Source organism: Oculina patagonica, chromosome 10, assembly GCF_052425735.1.
Source record: "Oculina patagonica isolate OP01 chromosome 10, crgOcupat, whole genome shotgun sequence".
NCBI classification, from domain to species: domain Eukaryota; kingdom Metazoa; phylum Cnidaria; class Anthozoa; order Scleractinia; family Oculinidae; genus Oculina; species Oculina patagonica.
The window spans coordinates 10166311-10184038 of NC_135767.1; the positions used below are offsets into that span (position 1 = coordinate 10166311).

The 17728-nt window shown below is 37.3% G+C and overlaps 1 protein-coding gene across 7 annotated transcripts in view; it reads right to left on the reverse strand.

Moving 5' to 3' along the window:
- The window catches only part of LOC144667182 (trace amine-associated receptor 5-like), a 12371-nt gene extending 89 nt beyond the window's left edge, over positions 1-12282 (reverse strand). Inside the window, exons 1-4 of one of the 7 annotated variants that reach the window (XM_078528590.1) lie at positions 11763-12282; positions 4478-4507; positions 3674-3752; positions 1-2030 (exon numbers count right to left, since the gene is read on the reverse strand). The exon at positions 1-2030 is cut by the window's left edge and continues 89 nt beyond it. In XM_078528590.1, coding sequence (XP_078384716.1) covers positions 865-1968 — 1104 coding nt within the window. In that variant the 5' untranslated portion in view covers positions 1969-2030; positions 3674-3752; positions 4478-4507; positions 11763-12282 and the 3' untranslated portion in view covers positions 1-864. The other 6 variants (XM_078528587.1, XM_078528588.1, XM_078528584.1 and 3 more) reach the window with 6 other exon arrangements.
- Between the last annotated feature and the right edge of the window lie 5446 nt (positions 12283-17728).

Here is a 17728-nt window from a genome sequence, read left to right on the forward strand (position 1 = left end):
GTAGGCTCCATCCAGCTAGGGGGGTCTGGGGGCATTCCCCCTCAGAAAATTTTGAAAAACTGAAGCCTCTTAGACGTGATTTCCGCGATTCTGAGCAGCTTTATACAGCTGTCAATTAAGTTATTAAACCACTGTTTTTCCTTGATAATTTGGCAAAATATTCCTTCTTCAATAAAAAAGGCTAGTTCTCAGTTATGAAATGAAAAGTGATTGAAATTTAAAGTTGACAGGCCACGAACTTACAGGAAAACACAGATATGTGTTTTTTTTTGCTCACCCACGTGCGTGGAAATTTTTAAACCCTTGGCAAAGTAGAAGGTTGCAAAGTGGCCTGTGGACAACTTTGCTTCCTTGTCAAATCGCTTCGATGCGAAAAACAGTAAGAAAACTCGCTAAAAAGATGTAAATGGAGAAGAAAATCATTCTAGCAAGGCTAAAACAACTCTTGAAAGCTAAAAGGAATCTATTTTTTTTTAAATTATACACACGTTTTGGTACATTAAGCCAGCAGTTCGTAAAACAGGCTGTCGAAAATCTCTTATTTTGGAAAAATGGCCGTCCTTTAACTTTGAACGGCCGCCTGACTATGAAAGGTAGATGGACATTGCTTTTATTTTCTATTTCAATATGTTTATTTTCATTTTTCTGGTGGATCAAGGGGGGTGGCTAGCCACCCAATCCACCCCCCCCCCCTGGATCCGCCCCTGACACAAAAAAGAAGGTCAACCAAGTTAATCCCGCAGATATCACAGGATCGTGCAGAAAATAACCATGATGGTCAGTTTTTGATTAGTCATAAAAAATACCATACAGCAGACCCGAGCTCAGCTTGAGAAGAATAGTTTTGTTAAGTATCTCGCCTGTTTACAAAACAGTAATTAACTCTTTCTGTTCGATACTTTCAATGCTCTCTGATCGATGAATCAACTTCCTCTGTTGTGAATTTGCAGAGATAACCCTGCGGCTCGCAAGTGTCAATGTGTAGTCGCGAGTATCAGAAGACGATCTCTTCCTTAGGACAAGTAGCTTGAAAGCCTGAAGAAAGTCTTTTTTGAAAAATGTATACAGCAAAGGATTAACGATTGAGGTTAGGTATCGAAAAATGACGACCACCTGTGACAGGTTACTCAGACCTTCCAAGGTTTCTGGAGTGAGTGGAAACCAGAAGGAAAAACAAAGGTAGAGTACAAACCATGGCAGCCAACAAACCACGTATATGAACGCCATCAAGGCAAAAATGATGAGGCATTTCTTGTCGTTCTTCGCCTTCCTTTGGGCGGTTTTTGTAGCAGTCAGCCTGTGTCCGCCACTTTTGGCTATGGCTTTGAACATGACGGTTTGAGAAAAAACGATCAAGATGCTTGGTACCAGAAACACGAAAATTAAACAGAAAACCACATAGCCAACTTGTGTCTTTTTGTAGGCGACGATGTCTGTTAGCTGTAATGAGAACCAAGCATAAGGCATAAATCCAATGACGGCGGCGACAAACCAAACGAACAAAGCCAGTTTTAGCATCGACTTCTTGGTCAACTGGCGATGGGCAAATGGTCGACTAATACAGAAATAGCGCTCTAGCGTGATAGCAAGAATGTGGTAAGCAGCTGATATGGCCATACAATTGTTGAAAATGACGTTAAAATGACCAATATGTGCATGCGGCTCTGGGGACTTTATAACTTGTACCACAACAATAATGAACAAAGGGATGCAAATGAACCCGGTCATGAAGTCGCACACAGCCAAGCTGAGCAGAAGGCAGTTGGTCGGGGTGCGGAGCCGCTTGCTTTTGGCGAACAGGTAGAACACCATACTGTTCACTGCAATGATTATAACAGCGATAGGCAAAACCTCATAAAGAACTTGGTAATTCGATTTCAACTTGTGCGTGGTCACTTCAACTGCTGGTCCAGCCGTTGTGTTTGAAGGGTATGAAAAGTTGCCATTTAGATCAGTGTTTGTCGACATCTTGAGATAGCGTGAAGTAAGACAGGTACAATCTGTTACTCAGCTGTGATTCTGTGGCGTTTCTGCTGAAAGAAAGCGGGAGAGGCTTGGTCACCGTAAGTCTATCTCTACTTATCACGGGTATTTTTCTACTTCTCGTTAATTTTTCCTATAAAATATTGGCTAGCTGTTAACAGCGTTTAATCTTTTTTTGTATAAGTTCAGTTTAACTCAGTAATCAACCGTAATCGAGCGGGAATTTTTCCATGAGTTTGATTATAAAAATTAACTACCATGATAAATGTTTCAGTTTAGTTTAACGACATTAAGAAAACAAGCCATATTAATAAAATGGGTTCGATTAAATTCAACCTGTCGTAGCCTTCCACAGGATTTGGCGGGTTTGGATAAAAAATATGAAAGACCTTTAAATAAATATTTAAGAAAAAAAAAAACCGATAAATAAATTTTAAAAAAACTTAAAAAACCCTCAAACCTAAAAGTTTGAAACACTTTTTTATAAAAAAAAAATAGAAAAAGACCGAAGACCCCACGGAAAATGACAAAACTCAAGGAAAGTTCGCTTTTTCGTTTATTTAAAACTTATTCAATACTTTTTAGGCTCAATAAACCATTTCGACTGTTGGGCATGCACGGTAGACGGTAGTATAAAAAGTGGCAATGGAACAGTTTGCAAGCGTTTTTTTCGCCATTTGTTGAAATGAAAAAAAAAATAAAATTTTATGAGCTGAAAAAATTGTTTGTTTTGTGTATTTAAACTTTTACTTACCAAAGTCAGGTCGTCACTACATCACCATGGTAACGGTTACCACCTATTTTTATTTTTGCAAGCTTCAAGAAACCTTTCGGGCAGTAACCCTTAACTTCAATATTTTGTTTTTCAGGAGGGTCATGACCTCCTGTTTTTATGAATGACCTTTTAAGTCGTACTTTTTTTTCGCTACTTCCTTTTTCTATACCGCCGCCGCCATTTAAAAACAAAATCCATTGATTTGTTAAAAGCCTGAAAGCTTTCACACTAGTAAAAAACAAAACGATGTGTGATGTCACCGTACCGAGACGAAGACAAAAAAAGCAGCTCTCTCCGCGAGCGTCTTTCTCCGAGCGTCTTTCTCCAATTCAGTGTTCATGGTAAATTCATTTCTTCAAAGAATACAATCAATCCAATTCAACTAAATTCGACTAACTTCGATTGAAATCGCGTTTTAACTGCGAAACGACCACGAGCTGTTGAAAAGCGCGTATCTGAAGGTAAAGAGTGCACGCGTTCATAGTAAAAAGGTTTTTGTCTTTGATACCATTAATTGGTGTTTTTCCGTTTTCTTCAACGTACAAGCTTTAGCGCTAATTGATCGAGCAATAAGTCGCGAAACGACTATTTTCTTGTCGCTGGAGAAGAATCAGACCAAGCGGAATCTGTCAATGAGTTTTTCGATTCTAGGAATACCGTTCCTTACAACTACGTGCTAAAATAAGTAAATAACTACGTGTTAAAATAAGTAAATAAATAAATCAATTTCTTATTTCAGAAATGACATCGTAGTTCTGAAAAATAATATAAAACCCAATACGGAAAGTCTCTATCAAAAAGAGCACCTCTTTTAAATTAAGGCACAACGCGTAATGATGTTGAAATTGAATTCTAGAAACGCAATGTTTACCTAAAAAAGGCTTCAGTCATTATATTAAACGTTAAAAAACTAACCGTAGCTTCAAGGCACCGCTTATTGTAATATGAATGTAAGCACTCTGTTCGGCACGAGGACGAATGAAAAGTCTTCTTTCTGGAAAAGAATAAATGTATAAGCCTGTGAAAAATTAATGTTCACATTTACTTAGATAATTTATACATGCCAGGCACTTACTTGCGCGTAAACTCGGAAACCTTACAAACGCAAATGGATGCTATTCAAAACCCGCCGTGTTTCCTGTTAATTGACTGCAAGTAACTGTCAGTCACCTATTTATCTGCCTGTTTTGTCACTGCTGCCCCGATTCAAAATTTTCATCAGTTCATAGAATGCTTTCTAGGTATTTGTGTAACTATCGAGACAAGACGGTTTCCATGGAAACTCTGACAGTTTTTAAAGCTGTTCTTACAGGCATATATTTTAAAAGACCGTTAGTAGTTTACTAATAACTCCTTTTCTTTTAAAAGTAATACCTACATGTACGTTGTTTAGTACAGCTTGAAACTCATTCGTTCTTTCATGAAAGGAATGTGCCCTCCCCACCCCCCTGGTGTTGTAAGTATGTTGTGCAAACTGTCTTCATGATTTTTTAACTGAACCGTGTTCTTGCTGAACTCTACGTTTTTGAAACAAAAACAAGAATTCCCTTTTTAAAGCTTTATATTGAACAAATGAGGAACTAGTGTGGTAGTTGGCCAAAGGCCATAAACTGTTGTTATAAACCCGTACTGAATGTATGCAGCTGTCTGTTGTACTAGAAGATATCACGTGATTCATCTCCAATCTGTCTACTCCCTTGGACAACAAAAGTCACTCACTCTCTACGGCAACAACGTGCGTCTAGAAACCTAGACAAGACAACAACGAAACAGTTTCAGGTTGTAAAAATAATCTTAGTTTTCATGAACGTACTTGGGAGTTAACGGTTAAAATACAGAATTATTTGCATTGCATTGTACGCAGAAATTTAATTTGACTTAAAGAAAGCTCAAAGCGTCGAAAAAAAAAAATAAAAATATTCAATAAATTATAAATTTATGCTGTTTTAAGTTTTAAGGCAGTGATGATGGCTTCTATTCGGTCGATCACACCTTCTGTAGAAAGCATTCGCTGTTACCGCGAAGTTGCCGTTTCTGAACTATAATATTTACTTGCTCCTATATTGTTCATATACTGTTTATTTTATTTATTTATTTATTTATTTTTGCAATTAAAATTTTATTTAGAAACATACATTACAATCTCTCCTTACTGATCGTGCTAAAATACTTTTGTTTATGTTCTGTGGCGAATCTTGATTGAAGCACACACGCACCCTATGTCATACTGTAACGTTTGGTAATAATCATCCTCGGAGACCCAGGGACAGTTTGTCGGGTCGCAACGAAGGGAATAATTGTCCCGGCTTGACTAACTGCCCCGGGGTCTCGGAGGGTGGGTAATAATATATAAACCTGAAAAAAATGACAGCATCCTGATTCAGTAAATGCCGGCTTTTAATAAACGCCGGGTTCACCAGGCCAGGTTAAAAACGACGCCGGAAAATTTCCAATGAGAAACTACGTGTATCATCATTGATCATAATTACGCGCGTATTATAAACAACATTAATTACTGACACAACTGAAACAACTGTGATAAGACGATATCTGAAGGCTACCAGGTAAATATTCCTTCATGTTTCTTTCAATTTGTTATTTGAAGGTCATAAATTGACAGTTTTGTAAATACTTTGCAGATTTCAAACTACATTGTACTTTACTGTACTGATTGCTCATAGTTTCTGCTGTATATTGTCAACAACGATTCGCCACGCTTCTGCCATCTGCACCAGCGAAATAAACTTGTTTGAAGCCATAGCCTACTGAATATTGGTATACACCAATAATAAAATACGGTTCCGGCTGAAATGTACTGTATACAACCTCTGATGTGGCTTGCATCTGTCGTTAAAACGCACAGACGCAAGACTCAATCACTACACATTTCGGTTTAATTATGTGTAAATGCCCCCCCCCCCCCCCCCACCCACCGCACCCGAATGGTGCCAAATTTTCCACTCAATTCAAATAGCAAATTCCCGGCCTGGGCTCCTCGACTAGTCAAATGCCTGGGGATATGCCCGGGGGGAAATAATTCGAGCTCATTGCGCGTGCATAACGGCGAATTTAAATTTCACTAATGTCTTAAGGAACCGGCCTCAAGAGTCCTCATGGGCTCGATGAGGATGAGTGAGTGAGTGAATGTCTTAAGGAAAACACAATTCACAATATGGACTACATTTGAGGAATTGACAAATGATACAAACATACCTCTTACTCTGCTTAAATTCTTCTAGTACTCAACGATCTACCTATCTTGCTCTTCACGTCTTCACGTCACTAACACAAGTCTTATCGAATAAAAACTAACATCAACAGCTTGTAAGTTACAGGATTAACATACTCGGAAACAAAGAGGCGTTGAACTATGACGTAAGTAACGCAATAAAAACTTAATAGCCTCCCGGGAGGGGGGGACTCAAAAAGTTTTGTACGGGGAGGCTCCGCCCCGAGCTCTGACCCCTTACCCATTTATATACCATTTTGACAGAAATTGTACCCCTTTCGTATACTTTTTATTGAAAAAAGGTACCCCTTTCATATACCTGAAAGTCATGGTATAGACCTAAAACATGACGTTTTCTTGTCATTTTCAAAAAGCGCTTAATAAATTGAAATAATACAGCCATAAATTGCATCTGTTCAAAGTATTTTAATTAAAGACCCTTTCAAAAACCTAAATGACAGATTTACATACCCTTTCGTATACCTAAACTTGTAAAATCCCTACCCTTTTATATACCTGAAGCCTGAAAAATGTACCCCTTTCGGGCCGAGCCTCCCCGTATAGGCCATTATAGGGAGTACCCCCCCCCCCCCCCGGGAATAGCCTTTGCTACATTTATGTTATCCTTGTCTGAACTCGTGTTTGTCGAACATCTTTCGGGATTTATTCAGCAGACAAACCATAGAAAAAATATGTTATATAAGTGTTCAAGGGCAGGATGAATGTGTGGTTCATGTTCTGTCGTGAGTCTTAAAACCGTCGAATAAGTTGCATTTGTTGGATAAAACAGTAAGAGCCGAATGTTTGACCGTATTTACAAGGACTGGGAACTACCAAATTCATGACTTATTGACTATATCGACCGCGGAAAACCGGTGTAACTGTTTCATCTGCTGTGAGAAAGTTACAAAGAAAAAATGCAAAAATGTTGACTTGCCCTGGGTAGTGCACAACTTCGTTCTTCACCCTGGTAAATCGCCGAAAAGTCAGATACCAATATGTTGTCACATGTCTTGCCGCTCTTGAACACGGCTCATCCTTTAAGTCATCATTTATTTCTGGTCCTTCAAAAAATGCGTGTCTCGCAAAATTTTAGCCAAATTTCAGGGGTCTCGTTGTCTCGAATTTTTCTTGGACGCCTTCTCGGAGTCTCGATTTCTTTTGCAAGGCTAAAAACGTCTCGGGCTCGCAGAAAAGATATCAGTCTCGCCGTCTCGCATTTACCATTCGACACCCCTAATATAGCACTTTAAACGAACGCAAGCATTTTCAATCCTCCACTGTCCAGATTGTTGATCTGACCATTTAGTGTGATTTACGGTGTGAACAAAAGCAGTTGCTAAAGTGCATTTAATCGAATTTTAAATTAAAGAAGGGAACTTCGTCATTCAATAATGAAATTATGCAAAAAGTAATTTGATACAAACGAATCTAACCAACTTACTTCCCCAGTTTCTCAAGCTGAACTAAAATCGGTCGTACTCCAACTCGATAGGAAGTTCAAGTGCAGCTTTAGCACAGACAAACGGGTAAAACAGAATCTTTATGAGTACTTTCTGCCAGATAGGTATGTTGTCTATGCCAGCAGCGTAGCAATGATTCTACTGAACGGAAATAAGATAACTAACGTACTGGATTAACCTACCTAAATTGAACTTCATATATCGTGGCAAGCACCTCAGTGAGAGCCAACAGAGAAGGCGAATATGAACTGAGTCAAACCCCAATTGATGGTTTGCAACCAATCTCAAGAGATTTAAATAACAATTTCGGTGGAACAAACAAAAGAAGCTAATTAGAAATCTTTTGGTCTAATAATGAACCACCAAAATGGCAGCCATGACGTCAGTCGCAAACCAAGAATAGACATCACGAACGGAACATCTTGAGAAACTACGCTTTTTTTTCAATTCCGTTGTTCGGTATCGCATATTGTCATTTTTTGTCGACCTTCAAACCACCATTTTAATTTGGTAATGTTTTTCTTCTTTGAATTTGAGGGTGATTTTTTCAATTTGTAAAATTTGGCGCCGCTCCTTATCACTCAAGAATCAAAGATTGATAAGATCTAGGCCTGCTTCACACTAACGACATGAACATAACAACATAAAGAAAAGATCAGTTTTTTTCCTTATGCCGATATGTTCCTATGTCGTTATGTCGTGTTATTCACACTGGTGACATGAAACATCAAAGCGAGGTGTTTTTTGCCTTTGCGTGACCTTGCCGTTATATGGTTATGTCACTAGTGTGTACTAGGCTTAGTAGTACTTGGCATGAAATACGCGTGGAAATTAGTGTCATGAGGTTTTAGACATCTTTTGCTTGATTTTAAGCGAAGGTGTAGCCTGCGTAGCAGGCTCCTGTGTAGTTTTGGGCGTGTTTCTCAAACAGTCTTCAAACGCACGCTCAAAAACTACACAGGAGCCTGCTACGCAAGGTAGCGACGGTGATACGACAAACTTTTATTTGGCATCCTCAGACGACTGGGAAATTATTCCACAAGTACCATTTACAAAACATGCACGCTGTCAAATATGTAGGGTGCTAGGCAAGTCATTCTGTACCTCACTGTCTTAAACGAGTTGACACGGGAGCTTGTACCTACGAGTTCTAGTTATAACAACGCCAGATGTGACTGAACGTAAAAGTTTTAGACAACTTTTACATTTCATATTCACAATTCAAACTGCGTATTCGTTAATAAAATCTCACCTGCGGTTCTTGGCGTATTCTGCACTGACTGAAAAGTTTGGAAAACCACCAAAAAGATAGCAAAACATTGTCAATAATTAATCAAAAAGGTATCGAGTGAACAAGATATTCGTTTCAATTCGCTACGAATCAAATTAAAGAATATTTAAGAATTTTATTTTGTTGTAGAGCAAACTACTTGTTTAAAACTATTGAGACATTAGTCTTACTGGAAATCGTTAAAAACATTTTTTTCGACATTTTCAGAACGTGGTTTTACTGAGACTGACTGGCCTTTTTGACACTAAGCAAGCTTTTTACAAAATACATCCCTGACGCACGAGCTGTGTACCCGGATAACGAATATTAGGATAAATGTATTCGTATATGCCTACTCAGTGCACTGTTGATTTCCTTGCTGCGATTTCTTATTAAGGGCTGGCAGTAAGAATTTGGTGTTACGAATCAAGACTGCAGTCATATGCATACTCAGGGTATTCCTTGCCTCCAATTGTTGAAGCGTTTTAACAACACCTTGTCATGACCTCTGTAGCTGACCTACTGAAAACAACCTTATTTTAAGTCTTAAATCTTATGTTTAGGTGAATTTATGGACAATTCAATTATTTAGAATCTGTACGTAAGAAGGTGGCAATTAGAACTAACTCTGGAAGCAACAATACCTTGCCATAGGTCCAAGTATAAAAGTTTTCCTCGATGTTGATTCCTACTGAATTACATGATTTGCGACTTCAACGTTTTGCGGTTTTAAGTTTTCAAGTTGTATTTGCATTTTGTTAAATTATTTATATTTGCCTCAAGGTATCTTGCTTTGCGTTCTTTGTCACATTAGAATAATAATGGTCTAAGCAAGATATTTGAGAACGCCAGGAGTTCTTTCGAAATACTGCCTTGATTTGTTTTACACAAATTAAAATTGAAACCAGCCAGTTATATTGCAGTTTATGACTTTCATCTGTGCTCTCAATACATCTTAATTAGTATTTTTATTAAACATCTTTTAATAGGGGTATTGTGAAACGTGGGAGTAGATTGGACTGGACTGGATTTCAGAAACATGGATTTGTAAAAGGAAAGTGCAAAACGTGGATTTTGGTCCTACAAATTAAACAACGACAGTGCGACAATCAGCAGATGTTTGCCTTCAAAAGTGCATCGGCGAATTGTTAGTACAGATTAAAGACTGAACAGTCTAAAGAGCCCAAAAAATATTCTGTATTCCATGTAAATAGGAGATTTTCGCTGTACGTTGGAGTCGAAAGTTTTAAACGTTCTAGTTGTTCCACTGAAAACTATTTTTTAATTATTCAGTTCACCCTAGTACACATTGTTAAGACGTCCAAGTTATATTTGTACCCATCTTCCTAAACGTTTCATAAAATGCAATAGATGTTATTGTGCATTTTTTTTTTTGAGGGGTAACATTTTATAGGGGGCGCTACTTTCGGGGTCTTAGAAACGTAAAAATTCAAATTAAACTTTCGAGGAGTCGCTACTTTCGGGCGGGGGGGGGGGGGGGTGGGGGCAAAATATAGATCCTATTATTCTTTACCATTTACCCCCCGTCCTCTACTATCTGTTCACTAATTTCTAATTTTACAATGGGAAACCGACCAAGCGTTCTTTCGTGTGTCCAGGATGCAAGAAGAGCCAGGATGAACATCAATTTGGCCAAGCCAAAAAAAAAAAAACACTGGACCTCCAACGCAAGGCTCGGCACAAGGTGTTACTAGTGTCTCCAAAACAGAATAAAACACGCCCCCTCAATAAGAAAACAAGCGGCTCCCTGGACACATTCGTTTGCGATCATCATACAGCAATCTGTCCCTTCAAGGACCTTGAAGTGAACAAAATTGCAAATGATCAACAGGGACTTCAAAGTGCATCAGCCTAAACAACCAACCCTTAGTGCGTCCGCATATTCAATGCAACAACCTGAACTGCGCCAGGAAATAAAAAACCGGAGAGAAAAAGTTGCGTTTTCAAATACAGTATATCCGCATTAGTGTGGACGGGGCCTAAATCTTTCACCATTCCCACGACCAGGTGTGCGTTTCTCAAACGTCCCTAAAACTGTTCGGGCCCGAAAAGTAACCCATAAGGCTTCCAAAAAACACTTTCTTGTGTTTCTCAAAACGCCCAGGAATTTCGGGCCCGACAAACTCACATCTATTTTCCCCGAAAATTTACGGGATCTCACCTCGTACGAGAGCTCTTGAGCTCCCGGAAACCTCGGAACTTATTTTGTGGCCATAAAAAAGCTTTCATTATTATTATCATCATTATCTATTTATTATCATTATTATTTATTTATTGTTGTTATTATTATTATTATTATTATTATTATTATCATCATTATTATTATTATTATTATTATTATTATCAATATTATTATTATTATCATTATCATTATCATTATTATCATTATCATTATTATTATTATTATTATTATTATTATTATTATTATTATTATTATCAATATTATTATCATTATAAGTCTCTTATAACAGCCCAACTGACGTGTGTGGCTATCTGTTTCCACAGCGACAACAGTGACATTAACGGCGGTTTATGTAAGCGACTAGCCCGTATGAAACCCAGCGATTTCCCAGTGCGGCGAAAACAAATTACAAAAAATGATTTCAAGGAAACTTTTATGCTCTCATATCAAATGAACTGTTATGAAGATGATTTCTTCAAGTGATCTTAGCTAAGAAAAGGCCATCAACACATGTATCAACAGCAAGGACCACGCTGTCATAACTTTTTTCTCTTTGTTTAAAGTGAAGATTGCTTAGTTTTCAGTTTCCCGATTAGTAAAGATTGTTTTTTTATCTAGCTAATTCTTTTAAAATTTTATTCCAGCGCTGTGCTCTCCGTTCTGGCCTAATATTAACCCAGTTTCCTCGCCTCTTAAAAAAACGCAAGTAGGCTCTATAATACAAATATGGTCGTTTCTTTCTTATTTATTGGTCGTCTCGTTCTTCTTCAAGAAGGCTTATTAGCTCTATAATACAAATGTGGTCGTTTAATTCAGATAGGCAAAGAAATGTTACTTACCATCAAGCTCCAGACCGGGAAGAACGCAGATCAAACGAGCATTGGGCTTATTTACAACACTGGTGTACGTGATGTCTGCCTGATTCATTTCCTGTAGTCTGCTGGCAAGGCTGTCGTTGAATGTTATTAATTGATGTACATTTTATTGAGTTCAATATATGTATTTACGTGCATTAAAACATGTTCCTCCCTCGCCACTCTGTATACATTTTAAGTACGCCAACTGAAAATGTACACACCACTGTGGACTGGACTTCAAAACTAGCTATTTTGTTTTCTACGTTATAAATACAGTGGAAGATCGAGAATCAGATGTTCCCCTTATCCTTTTTAAATCTTCCCTTATTTTTAATCCCAGCTCAAATTCTTTTAACCTCTAGGCTCTAATAGCCGTTTCACAAATGTGGCTCGTGTATTATTTTTCCTATTGATAAATAACCTTAAGGACGTGCGAATTAAAAAAATTGATTTCATAAGAAATAAAACATTTAGCCCCTTCCCCTCTAATAAGTAAATAAGCATGAAACTAATCCCTTATGGCTCCATGATACTACTTAGAGAACGTAGGTGAATTAAAAGTGCGAATAATCTGATAATACTGAATTACAGTTATAGCTTGCTCCATGTTTATACTGTACGCACTTCGTTCCACAAAAGTATAGCGGCTCTAGAGATTCTAAAAAGGTATCTGTATTAAAGTGGTAGCATTTTTTAAAAGTTTTCTATCCTTGAGGCGAAGTGGTCCATCATAATAATCATACAATGACCAATTCGTTATTATCAGTATTATGAACAGTTCACTTAGTCCTGGAGGCAATATGAATTAAGGTGTCTTTAAGTATTGAAGAGATAGAATTTAAAAGGAATCACTGCCTCTCCAGGAAAGAGTGAATTGCTCATAGTAAGCTGTTTATACGATTAAGGTCGGACTTTTTTTTCTCCAGGATAACATACAATAAATTTGTATACAGAACTATTCGTGCTATTCGAGGCTCAAAGGTTTTAATAAATAACTCGTCGTCGAGTTTTCTGTACCGACACCTTCAGCTTCCAACCAAATTTAGTTTGCTGCCAGAATTAAAAAAAAATAATGGACAATCGGTTAATGCAGAAATATTTTTTAACAATCTAAAGAAACGAGATTGTGATGAAAGAACTAGCTGTTCCATAGTCCAGTGCGACATTTCCAGCAGTGCCATCGAGACAATTGAAAACCTAATTAAATTATACTTAATTCCCAAAATCGTAAGCTTGTGCAAATTTCCAAACAGCTCCTGTCCATCACAGATAAAAATAGGTAAAACCTTTAAAAATTGCAATTTAAGAGAAGTATTTTAAGTATTCCAAATGACAACAGGAAGATATAACTAAGTGATTTATCTTGCTCTTATTTCCTTATTAGATAACCTTAATTTAAAATCCTGACATTTTCATCTTGTCAGATAAACACCGTTAACCATTTTAAAAATTTCCAATAACAATTTGGTTAGCGTATATTATTTACTTTTTAAAATTTAATTTAAAAACAAAAGTTTAAAGAAAGTCATATGTTGATCAGTTGGGGATAAACTCCTGTGCTTTTTGTTATTATGATATATTTTATTTGGACAAGAGCGTATATTAATTATCCTGGGAGGCGCCTTAGTATATTATCATGTCTTTGATATATTATCACCGCAATTTTTAAAACGAAAATGAATCCTGCCAAAGCAAAGTGAAACGTGAATTATGCCATACACATTGGCTTCGAGTTAAGCTTCTTTAAAAGCGGATGAGGGCAACATCCGCATATACAGCCAAAAGGCTAATGTATTGTCCGCGCCGTAAATATAGTTCTGTTTTTTCAACTCCCAAGAGCAAATTAATTTTTACAAGAACTTGAATGTTAAATAAAACTTCCAAGACATTTATTGACAAAGCTAAAAAGAAATATCGTCTGATGCGTCTGCTCTACCAGAAATTAATTTCTCGGTGATGACCGTCATTTTAGATTCAGATAAGCCCAGTGTGAAACGACTCGAGTTCAATTTCACCAGTGCTAGATAAGATGTTCGCATAAATATTCTAGGCAGTCGTAACTTACAATTGAAGAAGACTCGCAAAGGTCGGATAAATAATTGCAAGCTAAGAGATTCAGGTAAACCCGCCTTTGATCGACAGAAGTAAATTTCTCTCCATTTTGTGTATATATTTCGTCTAGATTTCTTCCTCTACATTGTCAGGTAAAGAAGTTGTAGGCATGTATCGAGCAAGTAGCTCGCCTTGATTCGGTCATATTGAAGAGAATTGTCACTTACCTGTGTAACGTTTGTCATTTGCCTCCAGCTACGCCTCGAGGTCTTCAAATGCATTCAAGGCCCATTAGTTTTATCTCGGCTTTTAGATTTTAGGTTCGAAGTGATGGGATCAGTACGTTGGCTAATTCGATATCAGTTCTCAATCAAAACGCGCTTGCCGATGATCATTTTTCGGTGCCAACGGCTCAGACGCTGCCGGGAGAAAACGAATGGAATAGAATGAGGAAATGGGGAAAAGGAGAGAATATTTTTTTCCGAGAACTTAAACTGGGAAAAACAAAGCTGAACAGCATGACCAATTTAACAACCGCGCGAAGGAAAAGAGCGAGTCTAGTTGAAAAAACGGTTCACTTGTTTACAGATAAATGTAAACCTGAGCATTACCACTATATACTGAACTTCTTCTATAGAATGAATTCAAATATGGCGAATTACGGCACAGTTCTTGCTTAACTGACATGAAATTCTGACAAACAAAGTGCCCGAAAGAGACAACTTTGTTCTCTTACTTTAAACAATTTTTACTTTACTTTCATCATTTTAGTCTTAGTCAGCAATTAAATATTCAGTTAAAACGATTTACGCAATGTGATAGTTTGGCTACCCTAATACTCATACGGTGTCTTTGTCAGCTTACGAACGTAGTAAAACTCTCCAACGTGCTATTGAAAATAACTTAACGCCCGAATTGGCAATGATTAAAAATAACGACTCATCCGGTATCATTTATATTGCACTGACCAGATAATGTATAATTGTCAAAAGAATTCTACCTTAAAATAGTTCATAGGCGTACGGGCAATTTTTTGCCAGGGGGGGCGGTGAGACATTTGCCCAAAAAATTCTCGCAAGTTGCCCAACATTTTTACGAAACAGTGGAGAAAAAACGAGGGTCATGCGATGCACTAACATAGGCTTACAAATGAAGTGAAAAATCTTACATAAGAATCTATCATATGAGCTCATAAATAATGAGAACATCGTTGGATTTTGTTCATTTTAACTTTTCCAAAAACAAATAATAAAAATATTGAGGCGGCCCCAAAAAATGAAGCGGGCGGGGACGAGAAACATTTCTTTTTTTTTTTGTTTTTGTTTTACTTGGCCTTTCTGACACGTTGTCGCCCCATGGGGTGCTGCTAAGGTAAGTTTCAATCTGCACAAAGCACTGAATGATCGTTCTGCAGAACACGATGAAGGAGGTTTCACTGCATGGATATGAACCACGTAAGGAAGCTCTGAAAACTTATCAAATAGATTATTCTCTTGCATTGTCTCCAGCATTTCTGAAACGGTCATTTAGCCTAATCCTACCGCGCACACGACGAAAACTCGCGCACATTTTCTGCTCGGCTTTCAGAAACTCACCGTCGATTTTGTAAAATTTAATAAGCAACGCGGAGAAGCTTTTTTTATCAGGTGTTTAACTGTGACAGATATTTTCAGTACGGTGCCCAACAGTAAAAAAAAATATAGAAATATGTACATCAACAAATGATCCCCTTCACTATTAACCAGAAACTCATCAGGTGCTAAGCAACCACTGTCTCATGTGAATTTAACTGGCTTTAACACGCCGTCTTCTGGTTAAAATAGAAAATATCTATCTCTTCGAAAAAATCTTCTTTAAAAACTGGCTTTGCCCAAATTTCTCTTGTTGCCCAAAAAAATCTGAGTTGCCCAAACTTTGGGGGGGCTGCAGCCCCCCCTGCCCCCCCGGCCCGTACGCCTATGAAATAGTTGTTCTTAGCAAAAATGGCATATATAACGTCTGTGCATTGTTCAGTAAACACATTACGACAGCTTGTATAGAGAGAGTAGTTATTGTGCCCACTATTGTGTACACAACCACTAAGATGAAATGGACTTTATAAAGTTATGGTGATAGGTGTGAAATCATTTTAGTTAATGTGTAAGCATGGTTATAACCTATCACTGCATTTTTGGATCTGTTTTTGAAAAAAAATTAAAGAAAAAAATGAAAACAGCTGCGGCTGTCTGGTGTTAAAAACACTTAAGTAGTCTGATGCAAAAAACACTTAAGAAAGTTTGAATATAATATTATTAAGTACTCATGTATATAAAAGCCTTTTTGCCGTTCGAGTGAAAAACTTTAAAATTCTCCCAAAGCGCCTCTCATGTGAACCGTGAACCTTTTATAACCGTATATAAAGGCAAGCGAACGCGAAAAATCACCCATTATTAGTTCAAAATAAGTTCGAAATTAGTTCAATTCTATTAAAAATTTGTCACAATTATAAGAATCCAAATAAAGTTGGCCGACCCTTTCGTCGGACCGACATTAAGAATTCCAGGAATCACTTAATTTTCTGCCAAATTTGTTGAAAATTGCACGGGTTGAATATTTGAACCCAGAACCATGTTGTAGTCTTATCGCTTGTTTTTCTACCAAGCTTTAAATTCGTGAAATTAGAAATTATTCATGTATGACTAAATCAATCAACTTGTCCAAATTCTAAATATCACCACAAACTGACAGAGTTTGTTTCACTAAACAATGTTACCAACTCACGTATTCAAGTTAGAATTCCAAGTTGACGATGTCCTCTGATGTTTCGATACGCCGAAGCCACCGAGTGTCTGTTTCTACATTATCACGAAAGCAATGGAAAGCTTCAAGGCATTTTACCTCATGAAACAAAACACCTGGAGGATGCCTTAATCTTCGTTAATTGAAGTAACTCATTATCATCATTATGATATTCAGATTTCCTTTCTCGACTTTTATCATTGCTATAAGTGGGCAGGTCTTTCACCGCTGTTTGATAGCAGCTTTTAAAGGAAAAAATGGAACACGTTCTTTCATTGGCTAATGATTCTTTTAATCGTGCTTGTGAAATTATTAATTAATTTAAAAAAGTATTTAAACCAAAGATTGCGGTTTATTGTCTATTATCACTTAAAGGAATAAGCTGATCGTTCTCAAGGTGCAAATTTCTATTAACAAGCTTTATTTTGAGGGCATAGTGGACCTTGGCAACTCTAGAAACTTAGCTCAGTGTAATGTTCCAGGTACAAAAATCCGACTTCGTTTCGTCAAAGGAATACTTTCAAGCCTGTTTAAAAAGCTGGCGATTTTTAATTTCTTTTAGTTACTTGATGGTACACAACAAAACTGGCAAAAAGTGAAGTCCTTTATCGGCTAAAATATGCAAAATCACATGTACGTTTTCAGTATTTCAAAAGTTATGACCGTTTGAATCAGCACATGTGCGAGTAATAACGACGAAATAAGCAGAAATGTTGTAATTACTCGCACATGTGCTGATACCAGGCTGATACAAATGGTCATAACTTTTGAAATAATAAAAACGTACATGTGATTTTGTATATTTTAGCAGATAAAGGGCTACACTTTTTGGCTTTGTAGAGTAGAGTTATCAGCTAGGTCCCAAAATTGAAATATTGGCTTCTAAATCAAGGCCATTTTTCAACCTTTGTTCGATGCCAATAGATAGTGGTCATTATATCCTTGATTTCGCATGTCCAGATCAATCAAGGGAAAACTTGCTACTTTCTTAGGAAACTAAAAATGTTTATAAACAAATTGATATAAAAGTTGTTGGTGTTCAATGCGAATGAAATATTTGACAGCGGTTCGAAAAAACCTATTTTTCTAAATTTTCAGACGTTGCGGCGGGCCCAAAG